Source organism: Mus caroli, chromosome 2 (genome assembly GCF_900094665.2).
Source record: "Mus caroli chromosome 2, CAROLI_EIJ_v1.1, whole genome shotgun sequence".
Taxonomy (NCBI): domain Eukaryota; kingdom Metazoa; phylum Chordata; class Mammalia; order Rodentia; family Muridae; genus Mus; species Mus caroli.
Genome location: NC_034571.1, coordinates 104635046 through 104662587, shown reverse-complemented (window position 1 = coordinate 104662587; position 27542 = coordinate 104635046). Strand labels below are relative to the sequence as shown.

The window sequence follows — 27542 nt, the reverse complement described above, 5'->3', positions numbered from 1 at the left end:
TATCTCCCCTTTGCTGGATATTCCGATTTATGTCATCCCTGTTGGGTCCTGGGAAACTCTTGGGTTCCTGGCATCTGGGACTTTCTAGTGGGTACTCCCAGTTCCTGTCCCTCACTACTTCATTTTTCTGTTCAATTGACTGACCCGCTGTACTTCTTTCCTGTCTCTTCCCATATCAGATTCTGTCCCCCTCTTTTTTCCCTCCTCATCATCTCTCCCTCCCAGAAACTTCCCTTTTTCTACCTCCAGTAGTTATTTTGTTGCCCCTTCTAAGTAGAACTGAAGCATCCAAACTTTGGTCTTCTTTCTTCTTAAACTTCATATGGTCTGTGAGTTGTATTGTGGGTATTCTGAACTTTTGAGCTAGTATCCATTCATCAATGAGTGCACACCATTTGTGGGTTTTTTTTTTTTGTGTGACAGGGTTACCTCACTCAGAATGATATTGTCTAGTTCCACTCTATCCATTTGTCTAAGAATTTTATGAAATCATTGTCTTTCATAGCTTATTGGAACTCCGTTGAGTTAATGTACCATATTTTCAGTATCCATTCTTCTGCTGAGGGACATCTGTAAGTTTCTAGGTTCTGGTTATCATAAATAAGGTTGCTATGAACATAGAGCATGTGTCCTTGTTATATGTGGGAGCATATTTTGGGTATACGCTCAGGAGTGGTATAGCTGTGTCTTCATGTAGAATTATTTTCAATTTTTTGAAGAACTGTGAAATTGATTTCCAGAGTGGTTGTACCAGCTTGCAATCCTACCAGCAATGGAGGAGTGTTCCTCTTTCTTCACATCCTCCCCAGCATCTGCTGTCACTTGGGTTTTTGTTCTTAGCCATTCAGACTGGTGTGAGGTAGAAACGCAGGATCTTTCTGATTTCCCTGATGACTTTTTATCCCATTAGGCTGATGGCACAAGCGAGTAAAGTGGGCTATAAGTTTAATGAAATTACTGGGGCATGATGAATGGCATGAGAGTCAGGACTCCGACCAGATCTGGTCATTGGTGCTCAGAGCATGGCCAAGTGTGTCCTAATGCAGTGGGTATGAACAGTGGTCAATGCAGGTCCTTTCTAGATTCCCTATTTGGCCAGACCCTTGGGAGAGAGTATCCTAGGTGAATTCTGCAGGTCTCTTAAACATATCTGTCCATGTGGAACGGTGCCTGTTAGAGTCTGTGATACAATAAGCACTACTTTATTAACTCCATTTCAATAAATTTAACAATGTTGTACATTTCATATATACTCACATGGTACAGAGGCTCAGAAGTGTTCTTACTAAATCATACACAAGAAATAACTGGTAACAAAAAATTCCTAAGGTTTTCATTACCTTGATTACTAGGTCTATTTTTATGGAATATAAATATATCAAATAATATCGCTTCACCATGAAAATAAACAGTATTTGTTGACTAAGTGTGTATAATTCAATAAAGAAAAAAATGGACTAGAAAAAAATAGCAAAATTTGAATAAACCAAATTATCTTAGATATTCTAAGTTTCTTGGCTAATATCCACTTATCAGTGAGTGCATACCATGTGTGTCCTTTTCTGATTGGGTTACCTCAGTCAGGATGATATACTCCACATCCATCCACTTGGCAAAGAATTTCATAAATTCATTGTTTTAAATAGCTAAGTAGTACTCCATTGTGTAAATGTACCACATCTTTTTATCCATTCTTCTGTTGGGGGACATCTGGATTTTTTTCCAGCTTCTGGCTATTATAAATAAGGCTGCTATGAACATAGTGGAGCATGTGTAATTATTACCAGTTGGAACATCTTTTGGGTATATACCCAGGAGTTGTATTGATGGATCTTCCCATAGTACTATGTCCAGTTTCCTGATGCACAACCAGACTGATTTGCAGAGAAGTTGTACCAACTTGCAATCCAAAAAGCAATGGAGGAGTTTTCCTTTTTCTCAACATCCTCGCCAGCATCTGCTGTCACCTGAATTTTTGATCTTAGCCATTCTGACTGGTGTGAGGTGGAGTCTCAGGGTTGTTTTGATTTGCATTTCCCTGATGACTAAAAATGTTGAATATTTTTTCAAGTGCTTCTCAGTCCTTTGGTATTCCTCAGTTGAGAATTCTTTGTTTACATCTGTACCCCATTTTTAACAGGGTTATTTGATTTTCTAGAGTCCAGCTTCTTGAGTTCTTTGTATATATTGGATATTATTCCCCTATCAGATTTAGGATTGGTAAAGATCCTTTCCCAATCTGTTGGTGGCCTTTTGTCTTATTGACAGTGTCTTTTGCCTTACAGAAACTTTTGCAATTTTATGAGGTCCCATTTGTCAATTCTCAATCTTCAGGACAAGCCATTGCTATTCTAATCAGAAATTTTCCCCCTGTGCCCATATCTTCGAGGTTTTTCCCCACTTTCTCCTCTATAAGTTTCAATGTCTCTGGTTTTATGGGGAGTTCCTTGATTCACATAGAACTGACCTTAGTACAAGGAGATAGGAATGGATCGATTCGCATTCTTCTACATGTTAACAACCAGTTGTGCCAGCACCATTTGTTGAAAATGCTGTCTTTTTTCCACTGGATGATTTTAGCTCTTTGTCAAAGATCAAGTGGCCATAGGTGTGTGGGTTCATTTCTGTGTCTTCAATTCTATTCTATTGATCTACCTGTCTGTCGCTGTACCAGTACCATGCAGTTTTTATCAAAATTGCTCTGTAGTACAGCTTGAGATCAGGCATGTTGATTCCACCAGAGGTTCTTTTATTGTTGAGAATAGTTTTTGCTATCCTATGTTTTTTGTCATTCCACATGAATTTGCAAATTGTCCTTTCTTACTCTTTGAAGAATTGAGTTGAAATTTTTATGGGGATTGCATTAAATCTGTAGATTGCTTTCGGCAAGATAGCCATTTTTACTATATTGATCTTGCTAAGCCATGAGCATGGGAGATATTTCCATCTTCTGAGATCTTTGATTTCTTTCTTCAGAGACTTGAAGTTTTTATCATTCAGATCTTTCACTTCCTTAGTTAGAGTCACACCAAGGTATTTTATATTATTTTTGACTCTTGTAAAGGGTGTTGTTTCCCTAATTTCTTTCTCAGCCTGTTTATCCTTTGTGTAGAGAAAGGCCATTGATTTGTTTGAGGTAAATTTATCCAGCTACTGCACTGAAGCTATTTATCAGGTTTAGGATTTCTCTGGTGGAATTTTTAAGATCTCTTATATATACAATGATATCATCTGCAAATAGGGATACTTTGACTTCTTCCATTCCAATTTTTATCTCCTTGATCTCCTTTTCTTGTGTAATTCCTCTGGCCCGGACTTTAAGTACTATATTGAATTGGTAGGGAGAAAGTGGGCAGCCTTGTCTAGTCCCTGGTTTTAGTGGGATTGCTTTAAGTTTCTCTCCATTTAGTTTGATGTTGGCTATTGGTTTGCTTTATATTGCTTTTATTATGTTTAGGTATGGGCCTTGAACTCCTAATCTTTCCAAGACTTTTATCAAGAATGGGTGTTGGATTTTGTCAAATGCTTTCTCAGCATCTAAGGAGATGATCTTGTGGGTTTTTTTCCTTTGAGTTTATTTATATAGTATATTATATTGATGGATTTTCACATATTAAACCATCACTACTTTTCTGTGATGAAGCCTTCTTGATCATGATGGATGATCATTTTGATGTGTTCTTGGATTTGTATTGCGAGAATTTTATTGAGTATTTTTACATCGATATTCATAGGGAAAATTGCTCTGGAGTTTTCTTCCTTTGTTGTGTCTTTATGTGGTTTAGGTATCAGAGTAATTGTGGCTTCATAGAATGAGTTGGATAGTGTACCTTCTTTTGTATTTTGAGAAATAGTTTGAGGAGAATTGGAATTAGAACTTCTTTGAAGGTCTGGTAGAACTCCACACTAAACCCATCTGGTGCTGGGCTTTTTTTCTTTTTTGGTTGGGAGACCATTAATGACTGCTTCTATTTTTTAGGGGATATGGGATTGTTTTGATCTTTAATCTTTTTTTGAATTATTTTTTAATTAGGTATTTTCCTCATTTACATTTCCAATGCTATCCAAAATGTCCCCACACTCCCCCCACCAACTCCCCTAACCACCCACTCCCACTTTTTGGCCCTGGTGTTCCCCTGTACTGGGGCATATAAAGTTTGCAAGTCCAATGGGCCTCTCTTTCCAGTGATGGCCAACTAGGCCATCTTTTGATACATATGCAGCTAGAGTCAAGAGCTCTGGGGTACTGGTTAGTTCATAATGTTGTTCTACCTATAGGGTTGCAGATCCCTTTAGCTTCTTGGGTACTTTCTCTAGCTCCTCCATTGGGGGCCCTGTGATCCTTAATCTTATTCTGATTTAACTTTAGTACCTTGTATCTGTCTAGAAAATTGTCCATTTTGTCCAGGTTTCCCAGTTTTGTTGAGTATAGCTTTTTAAAAAAATTGTTTTTATATATATAGTGGTTTTTCAAGACGGGGTTTCTTTGTGTAGCCCTGGCTGTCCTGGAACTCACTCTGTAGACCTGGCTGGTCTTGAACTCAGAAATCTGTCTGCCTCTGCTTCCCAAATGCTTGTATTAAAGGCATGCGCCACCACTGCCTGGCGAGTATAGCTTTTTGTAGTAGAATATGATGATGTTTTGGATTTCCTCGGGTTTTGTTGTTATGTCTCCCTTTTCATTTCTTATTTTGTTCATTAGGATAGTGTCCCTGTGCCCTCTAGTTAATCTGGCTAAGGGTTTATCTATTTTGTTGGTTTTCTCAAAAATACAGCTTCTGGTTTGGCTGATTCTTTGTACAGGTCTTTTTGTTTCCAGTTGGTGATTTTAGCCCTTAGTTTGGCTATTTCCTGCTGTCTACTCCTCTTGGGTAAATTTGCTGAATTTTGTTCTAGAGCTTTTTTGTGTGCTGTCAAGCTGCTAGTTTATGCTCTCTCTAGTTTCTTTTTGGAGGCACTAAGAGCTATGAGTTTTCCTCTTAGGACTGCTTTCATTGTGTCCAATAAGTTTAGGAATGTTGTGCCTTCATTTTTATTAATTTCTAAAAAGTCTTTAATTTCTTTCTTTATTCCTTCCTTGACCAAGTTATCATTGAGTATAGTGTTCTTCAGCTTCCACATCAACGTTGGCTTTCTATTATTTATGTTGTTATTGAAGATCAGCCTTAGTCTGTGGTGATACAATAGGATCCATGGGATAATTTCATTATTTTTGTATCTGTCAAGGCCTGTTTTGTGACCAATTATATGGTTAATTTTGGAGAAGGTACCATGAGGTGTTGAGAAGAAGGTATATTATATTGTTTTAGGATAAAATATTCTAAAGATATGCTAAATCCAGTTGGTTCATAAGTTCTGTTAGTTTCACTGTGTCTCTGTTTAGTTTCTGTTACAAGATCTGCCCATTGATGAAAGTGGGGTGTTGAAGTCACCCACTATTATTGTGTGAGGTACAATGTGTGCTCTGAGCTTTACTAAAGTTTCTTTAATGAATGTGAATGCTCTTGCATTTGGAGCATAGATATTCAGAATTGAGAGTTTATCTTGGAAGATTTTACCTTTAATGAGTATGAAGTGCTCTTCCTTGCCTTTTTTTTTTAATATATAACTTTAGGTTGGAAGTTGATTTTATTTGATATTAGAATGGCTACTCTAGCTTGTTTCTTGGGACCATTTGCTTGGAAAATTGTTTTCCAGCCTTTTACTTTGAGGTAATGTCTGTCTTTGTCCCTGAGGTGGGTTTCCTGTATGCAGCAAAATATTGGGTCCTGTTTATGTAGCCAGTCTGTTAGTTTATGTCTTTTTATTGGGCAATTGAGTCCATTGATATTAAGAGATATTAAGGAAAAGTAAGTGTTGCTTATTGCTATTTTTGTTGTTGTTGTTGTTGTTGTTAGATTTGGGATTCTATTCTTGAGGCTATCTTCTTTTAGGTTTGTTGAAGGATTACTTTCTTGCTTTTCTAGGGTGTAATTTCCCTCCATATGTTAATGTTTCCCCTTTAATATCCTTTGAAGTGCTGGATTCCTGGAAAGATACTTTGTGAATTAGGTTTTGTCATGTAATACTTTGGTTTCTCCATCAATGGCAATTGAGACTTTTGCTGGGTTAGTAGCCTGGGCTGGCATTTGTGTTCTCTTAGTGTCTGTATAACATCTGTCCAGGAACTTCTTGCTTTCATAGTCTCTGTTGAGAAGTCTGGAGTAATTCTAATAGGCCTGCCTTTATATGTTACTTGACCTTTTCCCCTTACTTCTTTTAATATTTTATCTTTATTTAGTGCATTTGTTGTTATGATTAATATTTGTCAGGAGGATTTTATTTTCTGGTCCAGTCTATTTGGAATTCTGCAGGCTTCTTGTATGTTCAAGGGCATCTTTCTCTTTAGGTTAGGGAAGTTTTCTTCTATAATTTTGTTGAAGATATTTGCTGTCCCTTTAAGTTGAAAATCTTCATTCTCATCTCTATCTTAGTTTTGCTCTTCTCATTGTGTTCTGGATTTCCTGGATGTTTTGAGTTAGGATCTTTTTGCATTTTGCATTTTTGTTAATTGTTGTGTCCATGTTTTCTATGAAATCTTCTGTACCTGAGATTTTTTTCTTCCATCTCTCATTTTCTCTTGATAATGCCCACATCTATGGTTCCTGATTTCTTTCCTAGAATTTCTATCTCCAGAGTTGTCCCCCTTTGTGTTTACTTTATTGTTTCTACTTCCATTTTTAGGTCTTGGATGGTTTTATTCAATTCTATCACCTGTTTGTTTGTGTTTTCCTGTAATTCTTTAAGGGATTTTTGTGCTTCCTCTTTTAGGACTTCTAACTGTTTAGCAGTGTTTTCCTGTGCTTCTTTAAGTGAGTTATTAATGCCCTTCTTAAAATCCTCTACTAGCATCATGAGATATGGTTTTAAATACGAATATTGCTATTCGGGTATCTAGGACTCCCTGTGGTGGGAGTACTTTGTTCTCATGTTGCCCAGTGGTCTTGGTTTCTGTTAGGAAGATTCTTAAGTTTGTATTTTGTCATCTTGTAATGTCTGGTGTTAGAAATTCTTGCTGTCTCTATCTGGAGCTTGTACCTCCTGTGATTCTTTTAGTCTCTGTCAGCAGTCCTGGGAGTCCAACTCTCTCTTAAGTCCCAGTCGTCAGAGCACTCTGTGCAGGCAAGCTCTCCTCTTGCATGGAAGGTGTACAGAGGTCTGGAGCTCAGCTTTGCCTCCTGGTTGAGAATGAAGGCCGGAAGGGACCCTGTCCAATAAGCTCTGTTGTTTCTGCAGCTCAAGTGCTCTCCTGTCCGGTCTGGTCTCTGAGAGACCCAGAATACAAGATGGCCCTCTCACCTGCGAACCTGGTTCAGAGCCCTCCTTGGAGGCCGACTCTTCTCTGGTGGGTAAGGTACACAGAGGTCTGGGTCTCAGCTCCTCCTCCTGTCTGAGGATGAAAGCCTGAAGGTACCTTGTCCAAGAAGCTCTGTTGCTTCAGTGGCCAATGTTCTTTCCTTTGTGGACTGGTCTTTGAGAGAACTGGGATATAATCTCTTTTCTAATTTCATGATTAAAATTTTAATTTGTAAACTTGACTTTTTCTAAAATGTTTACTCCTGAACTATGCCAGTACTTCCCAAACTGAAAATATCAAAGAACTCATATCTGATTCTATCTTTTTTCTAATAATTGCATTATAGAATTTTTAATTTTGCTTCATTTCTCATAAAAAAGACATTTTAGAGTATTCAATGAGCTTACTACTTCCAACCAAAGTATGTAAAATATCATTTCTTTTTTAATTTTAACAATCATTTGGTGTATGCTTTTATGTACTAGTCTCTCAAGTAATTAATCTCATTATTTCACCACTGATCCTCCTATTAACATTTTTTTCTGTATATTTTTAAGGGAATAGATCTGTTTTATTTTTATCATTTTTTTTTAAATTGTTTTCTCCGTTCTGGCAATGTACAAAGATACCCCTTGTTGTTGGTAGTGTTCTTTTAGCAGTCATAGGTAGAGCAGATGGCAGTCTTCTGTTTATTCTAAGTTGATGCTTTACTTTGTGAGGAATGCTGCCTTGTTTATAGGAAACATAGATATTAGATTAAATCAGGTTAGACAGGTAATAGTTGCCTAGACATTACTATTTTAATATGCAGAGAGTTAATATACAGAGAGCTAATTAATTTCCAATGGAAAAGGAACAAAAACTAACTTTCGTGATTTCGGGTAAGCTCAATTCCATGCATGTAACCCTGACCATTACTGAACCACATAAAACACTAATTATGGATATCACATTTATTGGTGAAGTGGCAACTGTAGACTCTTCATAAAGCAAACAGGAATAAGGATTAGTAGAGATCTATTTAAATTAGAATGAAAACCTGTGTCTTTTTAAAATTAGATCATTTCTATTTACATTTCAAATGTTATCCCCATTCCTGGATTCCCTTCCAAAACCCCCAATCCCATCTCCCCTCCCCCTGCCTCAGCAACCCATTTACTCCTGCTTCCCTGTACTGGCATTCCTCTACAGTGGGACATAGAGCCTTCTCAGGACAGAGGGACTCTCCTCCCATTACTGTCTAAGATGTCAATCTTCTGCTACATATGCAGCTGAAACAATGGGTCCCACTATGTGTACTCTTTGGTTGGTGGTTTAGTACCTGGGAGCTCTTCGGTACTGGTTGGTTAATTGTTGTATCTTATCTATTTAATTGTCAATTTAGTTATTAATATTTATTTAATGAAATAGATATTTTATTATTTATTTCTTTACTTATTGGAAGGAAGAGATAATTTGAGTTGATTGTTCCAGAAAGATATGAACCTTAATGGATAGGAAGCATGGCTACAAGTGGCAGGGTTGGTGGCAGCAACAGGAAGCAAAGAACTCTCATTCCTACAAGCAAAATGTGAAGCCAAGTTCATAAATCCGAAGAGGCTTTACATTTTATCTCTTAAAACCCACTCCCTCTGTTTGATTCCCCCTTGCCTGAATTTTCTGTAGACAGGATAAATTTTGGATTGAAAGTTTTGGGTGGGTTAGTGTCTCTATAGCTCCACTGGAGTTGCTTCCTGGTTACAGGAGGTGTCCTCTTCTAGTTCCACATGCCCAAAGTATTGAGTCACAGCTAAGGTCACCCCACTGCTTCTTTTACCCAAGGTCTCTGTCTCCTCCTGGAGATTCTGCTCACCTCCTCACCTCCATCAGCTTCAGATTTCCATTCATTTTTGTGACCATCTAGTCTTCTTGCCTGTTCTTCCCTACACATGATCTTGAACCCCCATTTCTTTTCCCTATCCTCCCTCACTACCAGTTCCCTTCCTCCACCTGCCTCTTATGACAATTTTATTCCCTCTTCAAGCATCCTCATTTGTGCCTTCCTTTTTTTTTTTTTTTTTTACTTCTTTGGGTCTGTGGACTATAGCATGGTACCTGTATTTTATGGCTAATATCCACTTATGAGTAAGTGTGTACCATACATGCAATTTTGGAATTTGGTTACCTCACTCAGGATGATATCTCAAGTTCTATCCATTTGCCTGCAAAATTCATGACATCATCATTTTTAATAGCTGAATAGTATTCCATTGTGTAGATGTACCACATTTTTTTCATCCATTCTTTAGTTGAGGGACATCTAGATGCTTTCCATTTTTTTGGCTATTAGGAATAAAGCCAAGGGAATGGTAAGCCAATAACTACTCCAACTTGAGACCCATCCCAAGGGTAAGCACCTGTACCTAATGTTATCCCAAACAGGATAAGAACTCCACAGGAAAACCAAGAGTCAACTATCTGAGGCATTTAGGGCTCTCAAAGTTTGAACCACCAACAAAACATGAACAGGCTCCACCCCGGCCTCCCCAAACATATGGAACATATGTGCTTCTTGGTCTTTATGTAGGTTCCAGACAACTGGAATGGGTGCTATCCTAGAGCTGTTGCCTGTATCTGGGATATATGCTTTTAACTTGGCTGCTGTGTCTGGACTTAGTGGTAAAGGAAATACCTAATTTTGTAGAGACTTGAAGTGCCAGGGTGGAGCATACATAGGAAGATGTGCCCATCTGCCAAGAGGAGGAGAGGGGAGAGGGTGGAAAGGTTTTTGAGGTGACTGAGATTCGAACAGTGGGTGGGATTTAAAGTGAAAAAGTAAAACTAAAAGATAAAAACAAAAATCACACATTCCCAGTAATAGACATTTTTCCAGCAAGTCCAGATCACCCCATAACCTCAAACAGTGCTACCTACTAAGAAGAAAGTGTTCACATACATGAGTCTATGTGGGACATGCTCATGCAAAAAATTCTGTTGGATCATGTTGGCAATCTTTGCATTAGAGTTTGCCATATCCATCACTCTCTACATAGGCTAATCTTTTATTTGTATTTGTTAGATGTTTTAAATCTAAAATCAAAATAAGTATGTTTGAAATGTGCATCTATATCTTCTTTCTAATACATAATTTAAAAAGATAGGGGCAAGATTTCTCTAAGAATAATAATGTGCAAGGCTTATAGTTTAAGTTGGATTACTAGATAATTGGTAAAACTAGTTGAGAAATAACAAAGTAATCCTCTTACTTTTCTCTATATATACTATAGCACAAATTCACATAGACACATACATAATAAGCATAGTGTATATTTTTCAAAATGATTTTTAAAAGGTAATGGGTCTAAACTTGATAGTAAATTCAACATTACAAACAATTACAGAGCACACTGAAATACATCAGTTATGTGGCCAAGACTTGACACAGATTGCAAGAATTAAGTATGGTCAGAGGATATTTTTATGGTAGTATCTCTACCATTAGTAATTGGTCTTGCAAGTATAAATTTTTTTGAGTTCCTTTGATTATGTGCATATAGGAAGAGATCAGGCAGCATCAAGCTTCTCTTTATTCCATCTTGATGAAGAGAATAGTTTTGGAAAGTTGACTGACATAATCAATATTGGGATGAGCACCAGGAGGTTTTATTTGTCCTTTTTTTTTTCATTGTCTCAGACATGCAGCACTCATTATCACTCCTAACAGAGAAATCCCCAAGAGATGCCCAAGATAATTATTTCCAAAGTTCTCATTATGTTCAGAACACAAAATATGTGACATGGGAAACCCGAGGGACAATTTCAGGAAGAAAGTTTGGTCAGGCAGAGGAGAAAAGTGTCTATCCTAAACATCATGTCTTCATAAGCACACATCAGATGGGAAGAAAATCTGACCCGAGAGAAAATTTTGATGGTAAGTCCTTTTACAAATCTCCATTCTGAGTTGTGTTGAAATATTGTTCTTTGTCTTTTTCAAGTTTAGTGGCCAAGTAATATGTTTTCTTCACCTCTGTCACTCCAGGAGTTCTCATTTCTACATTAGAATATCATCAAGTTTTATCAGCTAATCCATAAAACAGTAAATAGCATTATACAAATATTCCCTTCAACTTAACCAAACTTTTTTAATTGAGATAAAATAGTTTCTAAAAAAATTGAGTACAGAAATCATAAAACTGATAGCAATATGAGTGAGAAGAAATATAATATATTAGCATTGTAGAACTCATATTTTAAGAATCTGAAAACTAGTATGCATGGAAAATAGTTCTCAACTCCTAGAAATGTGGCCCTTAATTCTTTTTTAACTGTAGAGGGGTCAGACAAGAATTAGTGCACAATAAGAAAATTGGAAACAAGAGGTTGTATTGTGTAAATGTGTGTGTGTATGTGTGTGTGTGTGTGTGTGTGGGTGTGTGTGTGTGTGTGGTTTGGTGGATACAAATATGCAAACATGTAATAATAATACTCAAAGAAAAAGAGCCTATCAACTTGAGGGATGGTACTGGTATGGTTTAGGGAGGCTAGGTGAGAGGAATTTGGGGAAGTGAGGAGAAAGGGAAAAGTGATATAAATCTATTTCAATTAAAGCACAGTTAGTACCAACCTTCCCTAAAAGCAATCAAAACATACACAGTTACATACATACAGACAAAAACTGAACAACCATCTGCTAGCAAATGAACCCATTACAAGGTACTAAAGTATCACTCTGTCAGTCATCAATATCTATCACTTAGTACCTATTCAGTTATATAAATATGACTACATCCATAAATACATAAATATAAATACTGATACAATTTCAAAGTTTAGCACTTTGAAAGAGCAATCAATATGGAGGAAACATTATACATAGAAGAAAATTGCTTCTAAACTCTAAAATTGATAATTTAGTTTGTTTTAATGTTTGTTAATATAAAAGCTAACATTAGACTTGCCAGTAAGTTAATGGCAAAAATTACCAAGATACTTTAATAGATTATAGTTTTTCATAAGGTCATGTAAAATACTGATAGCTCTTAGGCAAGAGAAGAGCAAAGTGGTTGTTATGTTCCAACAACTAATTTGCATGTCAAAAATGACTTTCATGGCTGCATATCTCATAGTTACTGAACAGGTATGCAGGAACTTAGAAATATAAGTTGCAAATATTTTAAAGAAAAGTAAGATACATAAACATGTATTTTATAGAAAATGTATGTATTATGATATATATACATATAGATGAGTATATACACACACACACATATATATATGACATATCTTGTCATACATGTATGTTTTTATTCATGTGGATGTATGCTTACATAAGTATATTTTACACAAAGAGCTCATATGGAGAACAGACTCATTGCATGTAACCTCTAGAATGAGAATATATGGTAAAAGGAGATAATTCATGTATCATTGTTCTCTGAGTGCTAGAAAGACATAATCATTTCCATATATCTTTACATGTAAAGATTCTTTACATCTTTACTATATATTACTACATTAACTGTGTAACATGTTTAAAGCTATTGTAGTATCTGGAACTATATTTACTAGCATTTCACTAGCAAAATATTCTGAATAACATCACTAAAAGTGTTTTTGAAAAATCATGGTCACCAGAATGTATCATAAAGTAGATGTAAGATATTTTACATAATATTTACATATTTTACCTGTAAGGTTTTTAACAGACATCTAGATGTATGATCTAGAAGTGTGCTATATCTCTATTACTTGAAGGGATAAATTAAAATGCATCACTTGAGACTTGATTCTACCTTCCAGCAAATTAGGTAGTCTGACACAGCTCTGTAATCCAATGTTCTTGTCAGGAAAGCCCCTGTCCCAGTTGTTATGGGACCCACATGAAGACCAAGTTGCACAACTGCTCCAAATATATAAGGGTACTAGGTCCATCCCCTACATGTTCTTGGTTTGTGGTTCAGTCTCAGTGAGCCCTCTGGGGTCCAGGTTAGTTGATTCTTTAGGTCTTGTTGTGGGGCTGTCTCTGACTCTGTTGCTGCCATTGGAACCCCTTCCCCTAATGGACTGCCTGGTTGGGCCTCAGTGGGAGAAGTTGTGCTTAATCCTGAAGTGACTGGATGTCCTAAGGTAGGGATGCCCAAGGAGAGCTTCACTTTCTCCTCAGAGAAGAGGAGTGATTTGTAAGGGTGGGACTGGAAGGAGAGGAGGAAGCTTTGTTCTGTATGTAAAGTGAATAAATATATAATTTAATCCAAAAATAACCCTCCAAACAAATGTACTTGTTCTCTTAGATAGTAACTTCTTTATTTGAAGCACAGCTCTATCCTGACTGCCTAAACTGTTGCAGAAGAAACACAATACCTGAAGACATGATAAGGCACAGAGGGAAATGTCCAGGAACTCAGCCCTGCACAAGGAACAGAGGCAAATAAGAAAGACCCAGAGCTGGAGCAATAGTTTTCATCAGAACAAGCACATCAATAGGTTATCTAAGATCAAATGATCAGCACTTACAACTTACATGTATACACAAGTAACATTTACAGACCAAGCAGGTTATACTTCGGAATAAATATGTATATACATATACCTATATGCACTTAACAACAATTAATGAAAAAGAAGCCATGAATTAGAAAGACACATGAAGGAGATCTAATGATTGATTTGTAGGAAAGGAAAAATGGGAAGTGATGTATTTATACTATAATCTCAAAACATAAAACAAATAATTTAAACAAACCAGAAAATAATTTTGGAAGTTTTCAAGTTGGCCAAAAAGTATCATGTGAAAAAAAATCAAAATTATTAAGTAATACAAACTTTCTGCTACAGAATCAGGGTATCCTTCAATAATTGGTAAACCCTTGTAAGGTGCATGCATTTACTTATATGTTGCCATGCATTGATGGCAGGTGGATGTGTTAACTGATGTCATAAGACCTTTTTTCTTTTAAATCTTACTTTACCCTTCTGAGTCCTCAAAAAATATGAATGTAATTAATTCTCATGTTAGCATCAGGTATCTCATTGTTCATCTGCTGTGTTACCCCCACCTAGAGTTTTCAAGGTATTAAAAGATGCTAAAACCCACAAGATGAAATTTACTAAGAGAATTACTAAATTCAGGAGAAAATAGAGAATGATTATCCACCACCCAGTGTTAATATTGTCCATTCAATCTGCTTAAGCATCCTGCTTGTACTTTGAGGTGAATAACTGCTGCTTATGATGGTGTAACTTCACATTCAACAAAGCCTGACAGTCAAAAAACAGCTATGCTTACATGTTTATGTAATTCAAGCTATTCTTTAAAGCAACAAAGATGATTAGTATATAAGTAACATAAAAAGGGCATATACTGACAATACATTGATGAGAGATGATGCATTATTCATGTCAAGAAACTACAAGTTTTAAAAGTCTAGTGATTTTTAATGTCTTGTAAAGTATATGTTTTTGATACAAATTAAAATCTATATTTTCTTGTGCCAAGACTGAACTTACTGACTACTACAGCTCAGATTTGAATGTGGTTGCCTTGTTCTTTGGCAAATCCTCTCCTAAATATACTTGTAATGATATTTTGAGAATGAATTTTGAGAATTAGTTGAGTAAACAAATTCTACGGTATATATGTTTCAATCTGGTATCTGTATACATCTTATAGGCATTCTGTATCCTTGCTCACTGAGGTTTTCTCAACAGGTACTTTAGAGCTTTAAGCTTAAATTCTCATTTATCAGTGTCATAGATATTCTTTTACTAATGCTCCCTTGAAAGAATTATGCATTGCTTCCAAAAAAATGGTTTCATTCTGTCTGACCATTTCTACTGAACTTCAAAGCAATTCCCCATAAGTTTCTGAGTTTACAACTCAGCTTTTTATAGAGTATCATTGATGCTACTAACTAATTCAGATCATTTAATTAATTAAAAACACACACTTTTATGATTTCAGATTATTTTCTTTACTCCTTATTGCTCCACTATAAAATGCATTTCCTGATAGAGGACATACATCACAGTCACACCAGATACTTCTTTTTTTGGAAAGCTGCTCTTGACTCATGAATTTACCTTGTGCAAAAATGTCATCCATAATTAAGTTAAAAATTTTTTTACATTTATGTATTTTTATCCAGGCAAGTTTCAATAGTGATGCCTAATTCTACAAATGAAGTAACCTACCTCATACTTCCAGTAGGTAATCTTTCTTTCTTTTCAGGTTATTTCTAAGGACACTCTGAATAAAATGGATGGAGACAATCAGACCATTGTGTCAGAATTTGTACTTTTGGGACTTTCCAACTCCAAGAATCTTCAAGTCCTACTCTTTCTGATCTTCCTATTGCTTTATCTGCTCATCATGTCTGGGAATATTGTCATCCAAATCTTAATCACCACTGACCCCCATCTGCATTCTCCCATGTACTTCTTGTTGGCCAACCTATCCTTTGTTGACATGTTGCTCTCCTCAAACACAACTCCTAGGATGATCATAGATTTTTTCAGGGAAAACAAGACTATTTCCTTTGCAGGATGCATGTCCCAGATCTTTTTTTCCCATTGCATTGCTTCAGGAGAGGTGGTATTGTTAGCTTTAATGGCTTATGACCGCTATGTGGCCATCTGCAAACCACTCCATTACTTCACCATCATGAACTTGAAGAGGTGCACTGGGTTGGTGTTGACTTCTTGGACAATTGGCTTTTTACATGGTATAAGTCACGTGGTAGTGCTTTTGCAGCTCCCTTTCTGTGGTCCCAACAAAATAGATAGTTTCTTTTGTGACATGCCCCTGGTAATCAAGCTAGCCTGCATGGATTCCCATGATTTAAATACTTTAATGAATGGTGAATGTGGTATTTTGGCTGTAACATGTTTTATACTGTTGCTTATTTCCTACACATATATCCTTATCACTGTTCACCAGAATTCGAAAACTGGAGCTTCTAAGGCTCTGTCCACATGCACTGCACACATCACAGTGGTAATGATCTTCTTTTTGCCCTGTTTCTTCATCTATGTGTTTCCCCTAAATATCACCTGGTTGGACAAATTTCTTGCTGTGTTTTATTCTGTTATTACACCTCTCCTAAACCCAATCATTTATACACTGAGAAATAAAGAGATGAAAAATGCTATGAAAAGATTCATTGGCAAATTTCTGAGACCCAAAGGAAATTCCTAACATCAGCAAATGTTAACTTATTTCTTCACATAATAAGACTAACTGCATTAAAAGCTTTTAAACCTCAAAATATTGTTTGATTTAAAATTTTACCAAGCTTCCAATAAAGACATAAATTAATATTTTAAAGAAAATATGGCATTTACTGATGAGCTATCAGGTCATTGTGAATCCTTCATTTTAAAATATAAATATGTATGCTTTTTCCACACATGAATGCCATCAAAACATACTTCCATGTTTTTAATGAAGTCATACTTAATATTTTTGACAAAATTCACATATTTAATGTTATGAATAAAACATATTTGCATTTTTTACCTAGGTATTATTCTGTATATACCATATATGACCCAAATTTTTATCTTTCTTTGCCAAATGACCAACATAACCACTCTTGTCTTATCTCAACTATCTACCAAATTACTAATGGTGTTTGCAGAAAAAAGATTTAAAAAGATTAAAAAAAAAATAATTAAACCTCACAAGGAACATGGACTAGCAGTCAAGTTTATTTTTTTGCCTTTTCATAGGCAGATAAATAAAGCATAAAAAAACATATGAATAAATATTAGTTAGGTTTCCAAATTTTCTCCATGAAGTATGAAAATTTATTCTTTAAATTATTACTTAATATTGTATAATATCCTAAAATTAAATCTCCATGATTACAGTATCCATTTCTTGACTAATTATTAAAACTATTGTACTTAATTCAGTCGTTAACCTATGTTAGACATTTAACAAACATGTTTGTAAGTACACATACGTGTTGCTATTGGTCAGTCATGCTGCAGATGTGTCTAAAACAGACCAGACTTTTGCCTTTCTCCCTGTTTCCCCACTATATCTATATGGAAAGTTCTTGTTAATGAATAAACTACATACTTTGTTGTCAGGCAACAGAAAATCAATCTCAAATTGACTAAGGATCTTTCCTGTGTTTGATACCATTCACAGTGCTAAAAGTTGCTCAGGACACTGGGAATGAAAAGAATTCAATGGCCTTACTCAATGCTAGAAATTGCATGGGAAAATACAAAAGTATCTGGCAATATGTGTCCAGTACTGTAGACAAATTTGGCTGTAGTCTAATGGGAACCAACTATTTTTTTATGCCTCTTCCAAAGGAGAGAATTTATACCTAGTGCTGTAAAGTTCAGTAAATTGGAAACCATTCAAGCAGTTTATTAGTTTCAGATTTTATATTTAGTGTATTTAATTCATTTGGAGATCACTTTATTTTTTTTACTCCAGATTTACCAACATTGGCTAAAGATTCTGTTTCTGTTTCATATATTATTTTGTCATCTTTGCTGAAAGTCAGGGCATTGTAAATTTGTTGACTTAAGTAAAAATCTTCTAGTGTATAATATTAATTTAGTCAATGGTAGACAATAATAACTTTGCTGTGCTCTTTTGATTATTATTGCTTTGTCGTATAACTTGAGCTCATGTATAATAATCCAATGTGCACTTTTGTTTGTTTTTATATTTTGTTATTGGTTTTGCTCCTGAATGCTCTAGTGACCTTTATATTTCCAAATAGTTCTTATTCAGGATCTTATTAAAATGTGATTGTGATTATTTAAGAAGTGATATTTTTATATTGTTTGTCTTTTTGTTGTATGATGTTATCTTCAGGATTTAGGTTGGTTAAAATATTTTTATTGATCATTATATTTATTTACATTTCTAATGTTGTCCCCTTCCCAGTTTCCTATCTTAAACCCCTGCATTCCAGACTCTTTCCCCTTTGCCTCTTTGAGGGTCCTTTGTCATCCACCCATCCATTTGTGTGTCACTGCTCTAACATTCCCTTATGCTGGGTTTTCCAGCCTCCCAGGATCAAGAGCTTCCCCTGTTACTAATGCCAGATAATGCAGTCCTCTGCTATACATGTAACTGGAGCTATGCATCCCTCCATGTGTACTCTTTGGTTGGTGGTTTAGTCTTTGGGAGCTCTGGGGGTGGAATTCTGTTATTTTACCTATAGAGTTGCAATTCCTTTCAGCTCCTTCCGTCCTTCCCTTAGCTTTTCCATTGGGGTCCCCATGCTCAGTCCAATGGTTGGCTTTATCTGCCTTTGTATTGGTCAGGTGCTGGCAGAGCCTGTCAGGAGACAGCTATACCAGGTTCCAGTCAATAAACACTTTTTGGCATCAGCAATAGTGTTTGGGTTTGATGTCTGTAGATGGGATGGATCCATAAGGAGAGCAGTCACTGGATGGCCTTTCTCCTTCAGTCTCTGCACCATTTTTGTTCCTGTATTTCCTTTAGCTAGGAACAATTCTCGGTTAATTTTTTTTAGATGGGTGAGTAGCCCTATCCCTCAACTTCCTATCTACTGAATATGGTCTCTACAGGTTTTATCTCTCCTTTGCTGGGTATTTTGCTTTATGTCATCCCTGTTGGATCCTGGGAAACTCTTGGGTTCCTGGCATCTGGGACTTTCTAGTGGTTACCTCTAATTCTTGTCCCTCACTACCACATATTTCTGTTTAATTACTCACCCTCTGTACTTCTCTCCTGTCTCTTACCATACCGGATTCTGTCCCCCTCTCTTTCCCCTCCTCATCATCTCTCCCTCCAAGAACTCTCCCTTTTTCTACCTCCAGTTATTATTTTGTTCCCCCTTCTAAGTAGGATTGAGGCATACACACTTTGGTCTTCTTTCTTCGTAAGCTTCTATGAGTTGTACTGTGGATATTCTGAGCTTCTGAGCTAATATTAAATTATCAGTGAGTGCATATTATATGTGTTCTTTTGTGACTGGCTTTACCTCACTCAGAATGCTATTTTCTAGTTCCATCCATTGGCCTAAGTATTTCATGAATTCATTGTTTTAATAGCTGAATAGAACTTCATTGTGTAAATGTACCACACTTTTTACATCAATTTTTCTGCTGAGGGACATCTGGGTTGTTTCCAGCTTCTGGTTATCATAAATAAGGGTTCTCTGAACATAGTGGAACATGTGTCCTTGTTATATGTGGGAGCATCTTTTGGGTATATCCAGGAGTGGTATATCTGGGTCTTCATGTATAACTATTTTCAATTTTTTGAAGAGTCATCAAATTAATTTCTAGAGTGGTGTACCAGATTGCAATCCCACCAGCAATGGAGAAGTGTTCTTTCTTCACATCCTTGCAAGCATTTGCTGTCACCTGAGCTTTTAATCTTTGAATGTTTTGAGGTGGAATCTAAGGTCTTTTTTTATTTCCCTGATGACTTTCTAGCCCATTAGATGTATGACACACGGAAGGAGATTGGGTTATGAGTTTAATGATATTAATGGGGCAAGATGAATAAAATAATAAGAGAGTCAAGACTCTGACCAGATCTGGTCATTTGTGCTCAGGGCTTGGCCAAGAATTTCCTGGTGCAGTGAGCATGAGCATTGGTTAATCCATATCTTTTCTAGATTCCCTATTTGGCCAGACCCTTGGGAGAGAGTATCCTAGGTGAATTCTGCAGGTCTTTTAAACATATCTGTCCATGTGGACCGGTGCCTGTTAGAGTTTGTGATACAATAAGTACTACTTTATTAACCCCATTTCAATAAATTTAACAATGTTGTACATTTCATATTTGCTCACATGGTACAGAGGCTCAGAAGTGTTCTCACTAAATCATACACAAGAAATAACTGGTAACAAAAAATTCCTCATGTTTTCATTAGCTTGATTACTAAGCTTATTTTTATGGAATATAAATATATCAAAGAACATCTCTTCACCATGAACATATACAATATTTGTTGACTAAGTATGCATAATTCAATAAAGATAAAAATGGACTAGAAAGAAATAAGAAAACTTGAATAAACCAAAGAATGAGGTCTAGAATTTATGAGCAGAAATAAATGAAATTTGAAGTAGAATATTTAGTAAACAGCAAGGAATGTACTAGGGGAACTTAGAGACATAACATTTCTCTCTCTTTCTTTCTGTCCCTCTCTCTGTTTTCTCCCTCTTTCTGTACTTTTATTTTTGAAAGACTGGCTCAACAAGTGATTATTTTTATGTCCTATACCTTTTATTGAGAACCTCTTACCTAATAATTTTTAGCTTCTATTATTTACCTTATACCCATTAATTTATTTTCTAATTTCATTATTAAAAGTTTAATTTATAAACTTGAACTTTTCTAAAATATTTACTCCTGAACCATGTAAGTACTTCCCAAACTGAAAATATCAAAGTATACACATCTGATTCTATCTTCCTTCCTAATAATTACATTACAGAGTATTTTGGTCTTGCTTCATTTCTTTAAAAAAAAATAAGAAATTTCAGAGTATTCAGTGAACTTACTAATTCTGTCCAAAATATGTAAAATGCTATTTCTTTTTAAATTTTAACAATCATTTTGTGTATGCTTTTATGTACTAGTCTCTCAAGTAATTAATCTCATTATTTCCTCACTGATCCTCCTATTAATATTTCTCTTTTTTCCTGAATATTTTTAAGGGAATAGATTTATCTTACTTTATCATTTTTAAAATTGTTTTCTCCCTTCTGGCAATGCACAAAGAGACACCTTGTTGTTGGTAGTGTTCTTTTAGCAGTCATAGGTAGCGCAGATGGCTGTCTTCTGTTTATTCCAAGTTGATGCTTGACTTTGTGAGCAATGCTGCCTTGTTCATAGGAAACATAGATATTAAATTAAATCATGCTAGACAGGTAATAGTTGCCTAGACCTTAGCATTTTACCTATGCCTTAATATACAGAGAGTCAGTTAATTTTCAATGGAGAAAGAAACAAACATCAACTTTTGTGACTTCTGCTAAGCTCATCTCCATGTATGTAACCCTGACTCAATACTGAACCAGATAATACACTAATTATGGATATCACATTTTTTGGTGAATTGGAAACTGTGGACTCTTCATAAAGCAAACAGGAGTCTACCACTATTATCCTGTTGTGTTCTATTGCAAACTATTTCCATATAGAGAGAATAAAATTTCCTATGAGAAGCAAACCTGGACATTTTTTGCTGCATGGAGAACCTCATACTTAGTCATTTCCAACCACCTTATGGTCATAAGGGTGCCTTACAACTCTGGATGAATTGATTTAACAGCAGAGTCTTTCACAGCCTTAGCCATGGAGGGAAAGGTATCAATGTGGAACTGGTAACTATCTGAATCCATTCATGATCAGGGTATGTTATTAAAGTCCATGTACTTTCCCACATTGAGGAAAAAGTTCAGTTGCCTATAATACCTAAACTGTTCACTCCTCTACCACATCAGGCACCCAGTTAACTCTGACGACCAAGGGAATGGGTATAACATTTGACTGATACATAGTTTTCCCATCATTTGCTTAATGACTTTAAGCTAAAATTTTAATTTACAAATATCACCATGCACCTGATTAATCATTCCTGGGACCTATACACAATAAACTATCTGATTGAGATCAGTGTTTGTGTAGTTTGTGAGGCAACTCCTGAAACATAATAGTAATCCTATAGATAGTTTAGATAATAACCTATAAATTTGTTATGTGATTTCTCTAGTGTGTAATTACATGAATTAGGAATTTTATTTGAATTTTGTCCCTAGGTGGTGGGATTAAAGGCATGCTCCACTACCACCTTGTTCACTGTAACTCTGGAATTTAGTAAACAACTGGTTTACAGAGTTCCACCTGACTCTGCTAGGATTAAAGGCACGGCTACTACTACCCTGTTCAAATGTTTTAAGATAGATACAAACCACTTCAAATCTTAGAAAAATAAAAAAATAATGTTTGAACTGTCTTAACCCTTCGAATTTTCTTAAAATGTTTTAAAATATTTTAACTGTGTATTTAATAAAAACAGCAAAAATATCCTTTTGATTTAAGAAGAAATGTCAAAAGCTGATTTCAAAGATGGCATGTGCCACATGGAAATCTACAGTCTAACATTCTAACATGAAATTAAGATACGTGGTTTAAGAAAATAGTTTTTTTTTTTTTTCATTTCATGGCAATAAGGCAAGTGTTCCTTTGGTAAACTATTATTTGAAAATATTATTGTTTTTTATATTTATTTTTCATGTCTGATCAAATCAAAGCATTGCTAGCCTTAATAAAATAGTTTGAACTGAATAACCAAGAGGTATGATGAATTACTGCCTCTCCTTATTCAGGAGCTGAAGCCAGACACAGGAGAAAGGATGTCCTGCTAAAGCAAGCACATGAAAGGACACATGATGAAAGGTTCTTTGATAATGACATTCTTTGACCTGCCTTGCATTGTGTAGTTGAGCTCCATTTGTTGGGACTCCATAGAGAGAAACTCACCATGATCACTTCTCATGATGTGTTGCAGTTATTTACATCTTCGATGGACTTGGGCTGATTGGCAGAGTAATGTCAGCTGAGAAAGAATCATGTGTTAAGGCAAGACATGTGCTGAGACAAGATCCCTGGAGGACATGTGATATTTGGAGGGAGATTAAAAAAAAAAAAAAAAAAAAAAAGACTAGATGGCTCATGATGGAGGCTAAGATTGCTTGTTCATGAAGCTAGCTGTGCAATGTTTGTTGGACTCTCCTCTTTGCTGATCTTCACTTTGCTAAGACAGGCACAGCAGAGAACTTCTCCTGGCACTCTTGCTTGTCCCTCCTGCTCACTTGTGCCAAGACTCAGGCCTGGCTGTCTTTGCTTGGTAGTGCCACCACTGCTGATTCATACTGCTTTCTAGACTCTACTGAACTGGACTGCTAGTATATCCTTGAAGTAGTTGCAAGTCTATCAAGATGTCCCTGCTGACTCCTGTGATCTTGGACATCACCTTTTGAGTTTTCTTCTTAAATAAAAAGGATATATTTGTTGTTTTGTATTAAAAACAGAGTTAGAATATCTTTTAAGTAAATTCAAAGGGTTATCACAGTTCCAACATTTATTTATTTTTAAATATAGAAATTTTATTTTTAATGAATATTTTCTTTATTTATATTTCAAATCTTATCCACTTTTCTGGTTTCCCTTCCACAGAGACCCCCTACTCAACTCCCCTCCCCTACTTCTATGAAGGTGTTCCCCTACCCACCCTCCCACTCCTGTCTCCCCACCCTCTTATTCCCCTACTGTAGCACTGAGTCTTCATAGAACCAAGGGCTTCTTCTCCCATTGATGTCCAACAAGGCCATCCTATGCTGCATATGTGGCTGGAGCCATGGGTCCCTCCATGTGTACTCTTCAGTTGGTGGTTTAGTCCCTGGGAGCTCTAGGGGGGGTTTGTTGGTTTATGTTGTTGTTCTTCTATGGGGTTGCAAACCCCTTCAGCTCCTTCAGTCCTTTCTCTAATTCCTCCATTGGAGACCCCATGCTCAGTCCAATAGTTAGCTGTGAGCATCCACCTCTGTATTTGTAAGGCTCCGGCAGAGCCTCTCAGGAGACAGCTATATCAGGCTCCTGTTAGCATGCATTTCTTGGTATCCACAATAGTGTCCTGGTTTGCTGACTGTATATGGGATGAATCCTCAGGTGGGGCAGTCTTTGGATGGCCTTTCCTTCATTCTCTGCTCCACACTTTTTCTCCACATTTGCTTCCATGAGTATTTTTCCCCCTTCTAAGAAGGACTGATGCACCTACACTTTTGTCTTTCTTCTTCTTGAGCTTCATGTGGTCTGTGAATTGTACCTTGGGTATTCCGAGCTTCTGGGCTAATATCCACTTATCAGTGAATGTGTACCATGTGTGTTCTTTTGTGATTGGGTTACCTCACTCAGGATGATATGTTAGTATTTTCTTGACAATGCAGATAGGATTTGATCCAAAGAACTGTTTCTAAACAGGTCCACTTCCCCTGTATCCTTTCCTTTCCATTGCCTCTGGTGGGTGGTAGGGTAGAAGAAAGGATAAAGTGTTTTAGAACCATCATTAAAAATAAGGTTTGAAAAATTAAAGTTACAAAGAGATCCTTTCTGTTCAAATATAATCTTTAAAAATTTTGATGGTATCCACAGTTTTTCTTTTCCCATTGAAAGAAAGAAAATACTCTTCTCCAACATATCACATAACTCAGTTTTCAGTCTAAAGTCATTACATCTTTATAATATATAGGCTGATTTAATTCAGCATTTTTTCTACTATCCACTGTGTTTCTGCAGCAGTTGCTCCTTTCTCACTAACATTTAGAAAATTTAAAGTTAAAAAAGCACTATATATTCTATCCTTTGGGATATTTTTTTATCCCTTTCTATTCATTAAGCATACGATATAAGTAACATTAGAACTGTCTATAACTGCTTGTTCTGTAGGATTGTATGGTATACTTGTAATATCCTTTATGTTGTAATAAGCAAAAAAAAAAAAAAAACCTGTTTCATTTTACTAGAGACATATGCAGGAGCATTGTCAGTTTTAATTTGTATAGGTAGCCTCATAATAGCCATAGCTTCTAATAAATACATAATTACAGAATCAGCCTACTCAGAAGTTAAAGAAGTTGCCCTTTGACATCCTAAATATGTATCTATGGCATGGTGCACATACTTTAATTTTCCAAACTATTCAAATGAAACATATCTATGTGCCAAATTTCACTTCTTTGGATCTTTTTTGTGTTATTTTTTGTAGATAATGGGCCTTGTTTATACAAAGAACAAGTAGGACAGGTTCTTATAATATTCTTGGCTTATTGCCAAGTGATGGAAAAGCTTTCTTCAATTCTTTGTTGTTAACATGTTGTTTATTATGAAATTCTGAATCTTATAGCACATTTCTTACTAATAGCTGATCAGTTTCAACATTACCTTGTGTTATAGGGTCTGTTAGTCCTGTATTGGATCTGATATGTGTGGTATACTTGAATGATTTCTACCTCTGATTACTTGCATTAGTTGAACAAAGAGTGATGTTAATTCCGAATTATCCAGAATAAGTTCAGTGGTTTCAATATGTAAAACACTCTTCATGTTTAGAGTTAGTTACTATTGAAGAGATTGAAAAAAATCTAATAATATAAGACTAGCATATAGCTCAGATTTTTGAACTGAATCATAAAGACTGTGAGCCATTTTAATTTTCTTTGCTGATTTGTAACCTGCCTTCCCTGATATAAAATAGTAGAGAATTTAGGGACTCCAGAAATTAGTGTCCCTTACGATATGAAGGAGAATCCAATTTGATCTCTTTGAAAACTTACATCTCTTATTTTGGGGATATTTGTTTTTAATCTTTCTCAAAAATTACTGAAAGCTCTTTGCCAGTGTTCATTTTCCTGCCCTTAATGAAGTAATTCCAGCATCAGTAAAATGGTACTACAATTCTTCTGGTTCTATTCTTGCTAACTGACAAAGTGCCATTTTTCTTTTTATAATTAACTCAGAAATATTTTGAACATAGGTTTTAAATTTTTTTTGTTTGCATGCTAAAATTTCCATTCTAAAATATAATCAACTTTCTGCATAAAATTCCTGTCAGAGAATGAATAGAGGACAAAATACCAAAATTCCATCATGCTTTGGATCCAAATGATTTACATGTAATCCCTTTTCTGTGAGAGCCAATACCTTTTCAGCTTTAGATGACAAGGTTATTGGACTATTTCGGTCCTTATCACCTTACAAGATTTGAAACAAACTACTTAATTCTTGAGTAGTTAATCTTATTGTGTGCTATAGCCAATTACTACCTTCCAGCAATTTTTGAAAATCATTAAGAATTTGTCATAAATCTCTGATGATTTTTACTTTCTGTGGTCAAGTTTTTTATAGACCTATCATATATCCTAGATAATTATCAGAATCTTCTTTTGGTAATTTTTTTCAGGAGCCATTTGTAATACCTCAGCAAGGTAAATTTTTCTTTACTTCATTAAACAGTGTTTTTCCTAAAGTATCTGCATCTAAATCAGACAGTAATATATCATTCATATAATGATAATTTTTAGATTAAGGAAACTATTTACAAATAATTTCTAATGTCTGTGGTGCAAAATATTGGCACAAGGTAGGACTGTTGAACATTCTTTGTGGTAAGACTTCAATGATATTTCTTTATTGGATAACTATTATTATAAATAGGTATTGAGAAAGCAAACCTTTCCCTATTATGCTCATGTAAAGGGATTATAGAAAAGCAGTCTTTTAAATCAATTGCTATTAAAGACCATGACTTAGGTAATAGAAAAGGCAATAAGATTCCAGGCTGTAAAAAGCACATTGCATGAATCATCTTATTTATGGATTTTAACATCTGTTAAAGGCCTCCTCTATTTTCCTATTTTTTTAAAATAAGCAATTCCGTGGGCTGATAAACTCTTCAATGTGTTGAATATTTAGTTGCTCCTGTACCAGCTGCTCAAGTTCAGAGTAGAGGTTGGGGTATGTCAGCCATGCCCTGTAACAGGAAGGGACTGAGGGATGCTTTTAAAACATTGGAGGCCAGGTCTGCTTTGCTCGGTTAAATATGGAACTTTTTTTTATTAGATATTTTCTTTATTTACATTTCCTAGTTTCCCCTCTGAAAATTCCCTATCCCCTTCCCCCTCCCCCTGCTCACCAACCCACCCACTCCCACTTCCTGGCCATGGCATTCCTCTATTCTGGGGTATAGAACCTTCACAGGACTCAGGGTCTCTACTCCCATTGGTTACCGACTAGGCCATCCTCTGCTATGTATGTAGCTAGAGCCATGAGTCCCACCATGTGTTTTCTTTAGTGATGGTTTAGTCCCAGGGAGCTCTTGGGGTACTGGTTAGTTCATATTGTTGTTCCTCCAATGGGACTGGAAACCCCTTCAGCTCCTTGGGTACTCTAGATCTCTAGCTCCTTCATTCGGGATCCTGTGCTCAGTCCAATGGATGACTGTGAGCATCCGCTTCTGTATTTGTCAGGCACTGGCAGAGCCTCTCAGGAGACAGCTATATCAGGTTCCTGTCAGCAAGTTCTTGTTGGCATCCACAATAGTGTCCAGTTTTGGTAGTTGTTTATGGGATAGATCCCCAGGTAGGGCAGTCTCTGAATGGTCATTCCTTCAGTCTCTGCTTTGAACTTTGTCTCTGTAACTCCTTCCATGGGTATTTT

General features: G+C 36.0%; 1 protein-coding gene across 1 annotated transcript; it reads left to right on the top strand.

Annotated features, from left to right (window-relative positions):
• Positions 1 to 15566: 15566 nt before the first annotated feature.
• On the top strand, positions 15567 to 16508 carry LOC110289895 (olfactory receptor 4K3-like). Its single transcript, XM_021156297.1, has one exon. It carries the CDS (start codon positions 15570 to 15572, stop codon positions 16506 to 16508), a length of 939 nt encoding a protein of 312 aa, XP_021011956.1. The 5' UTR covers positions 15567 to 15569.
• Positions 16509 to 27542: the final 11034 nt, after the last annotated feature.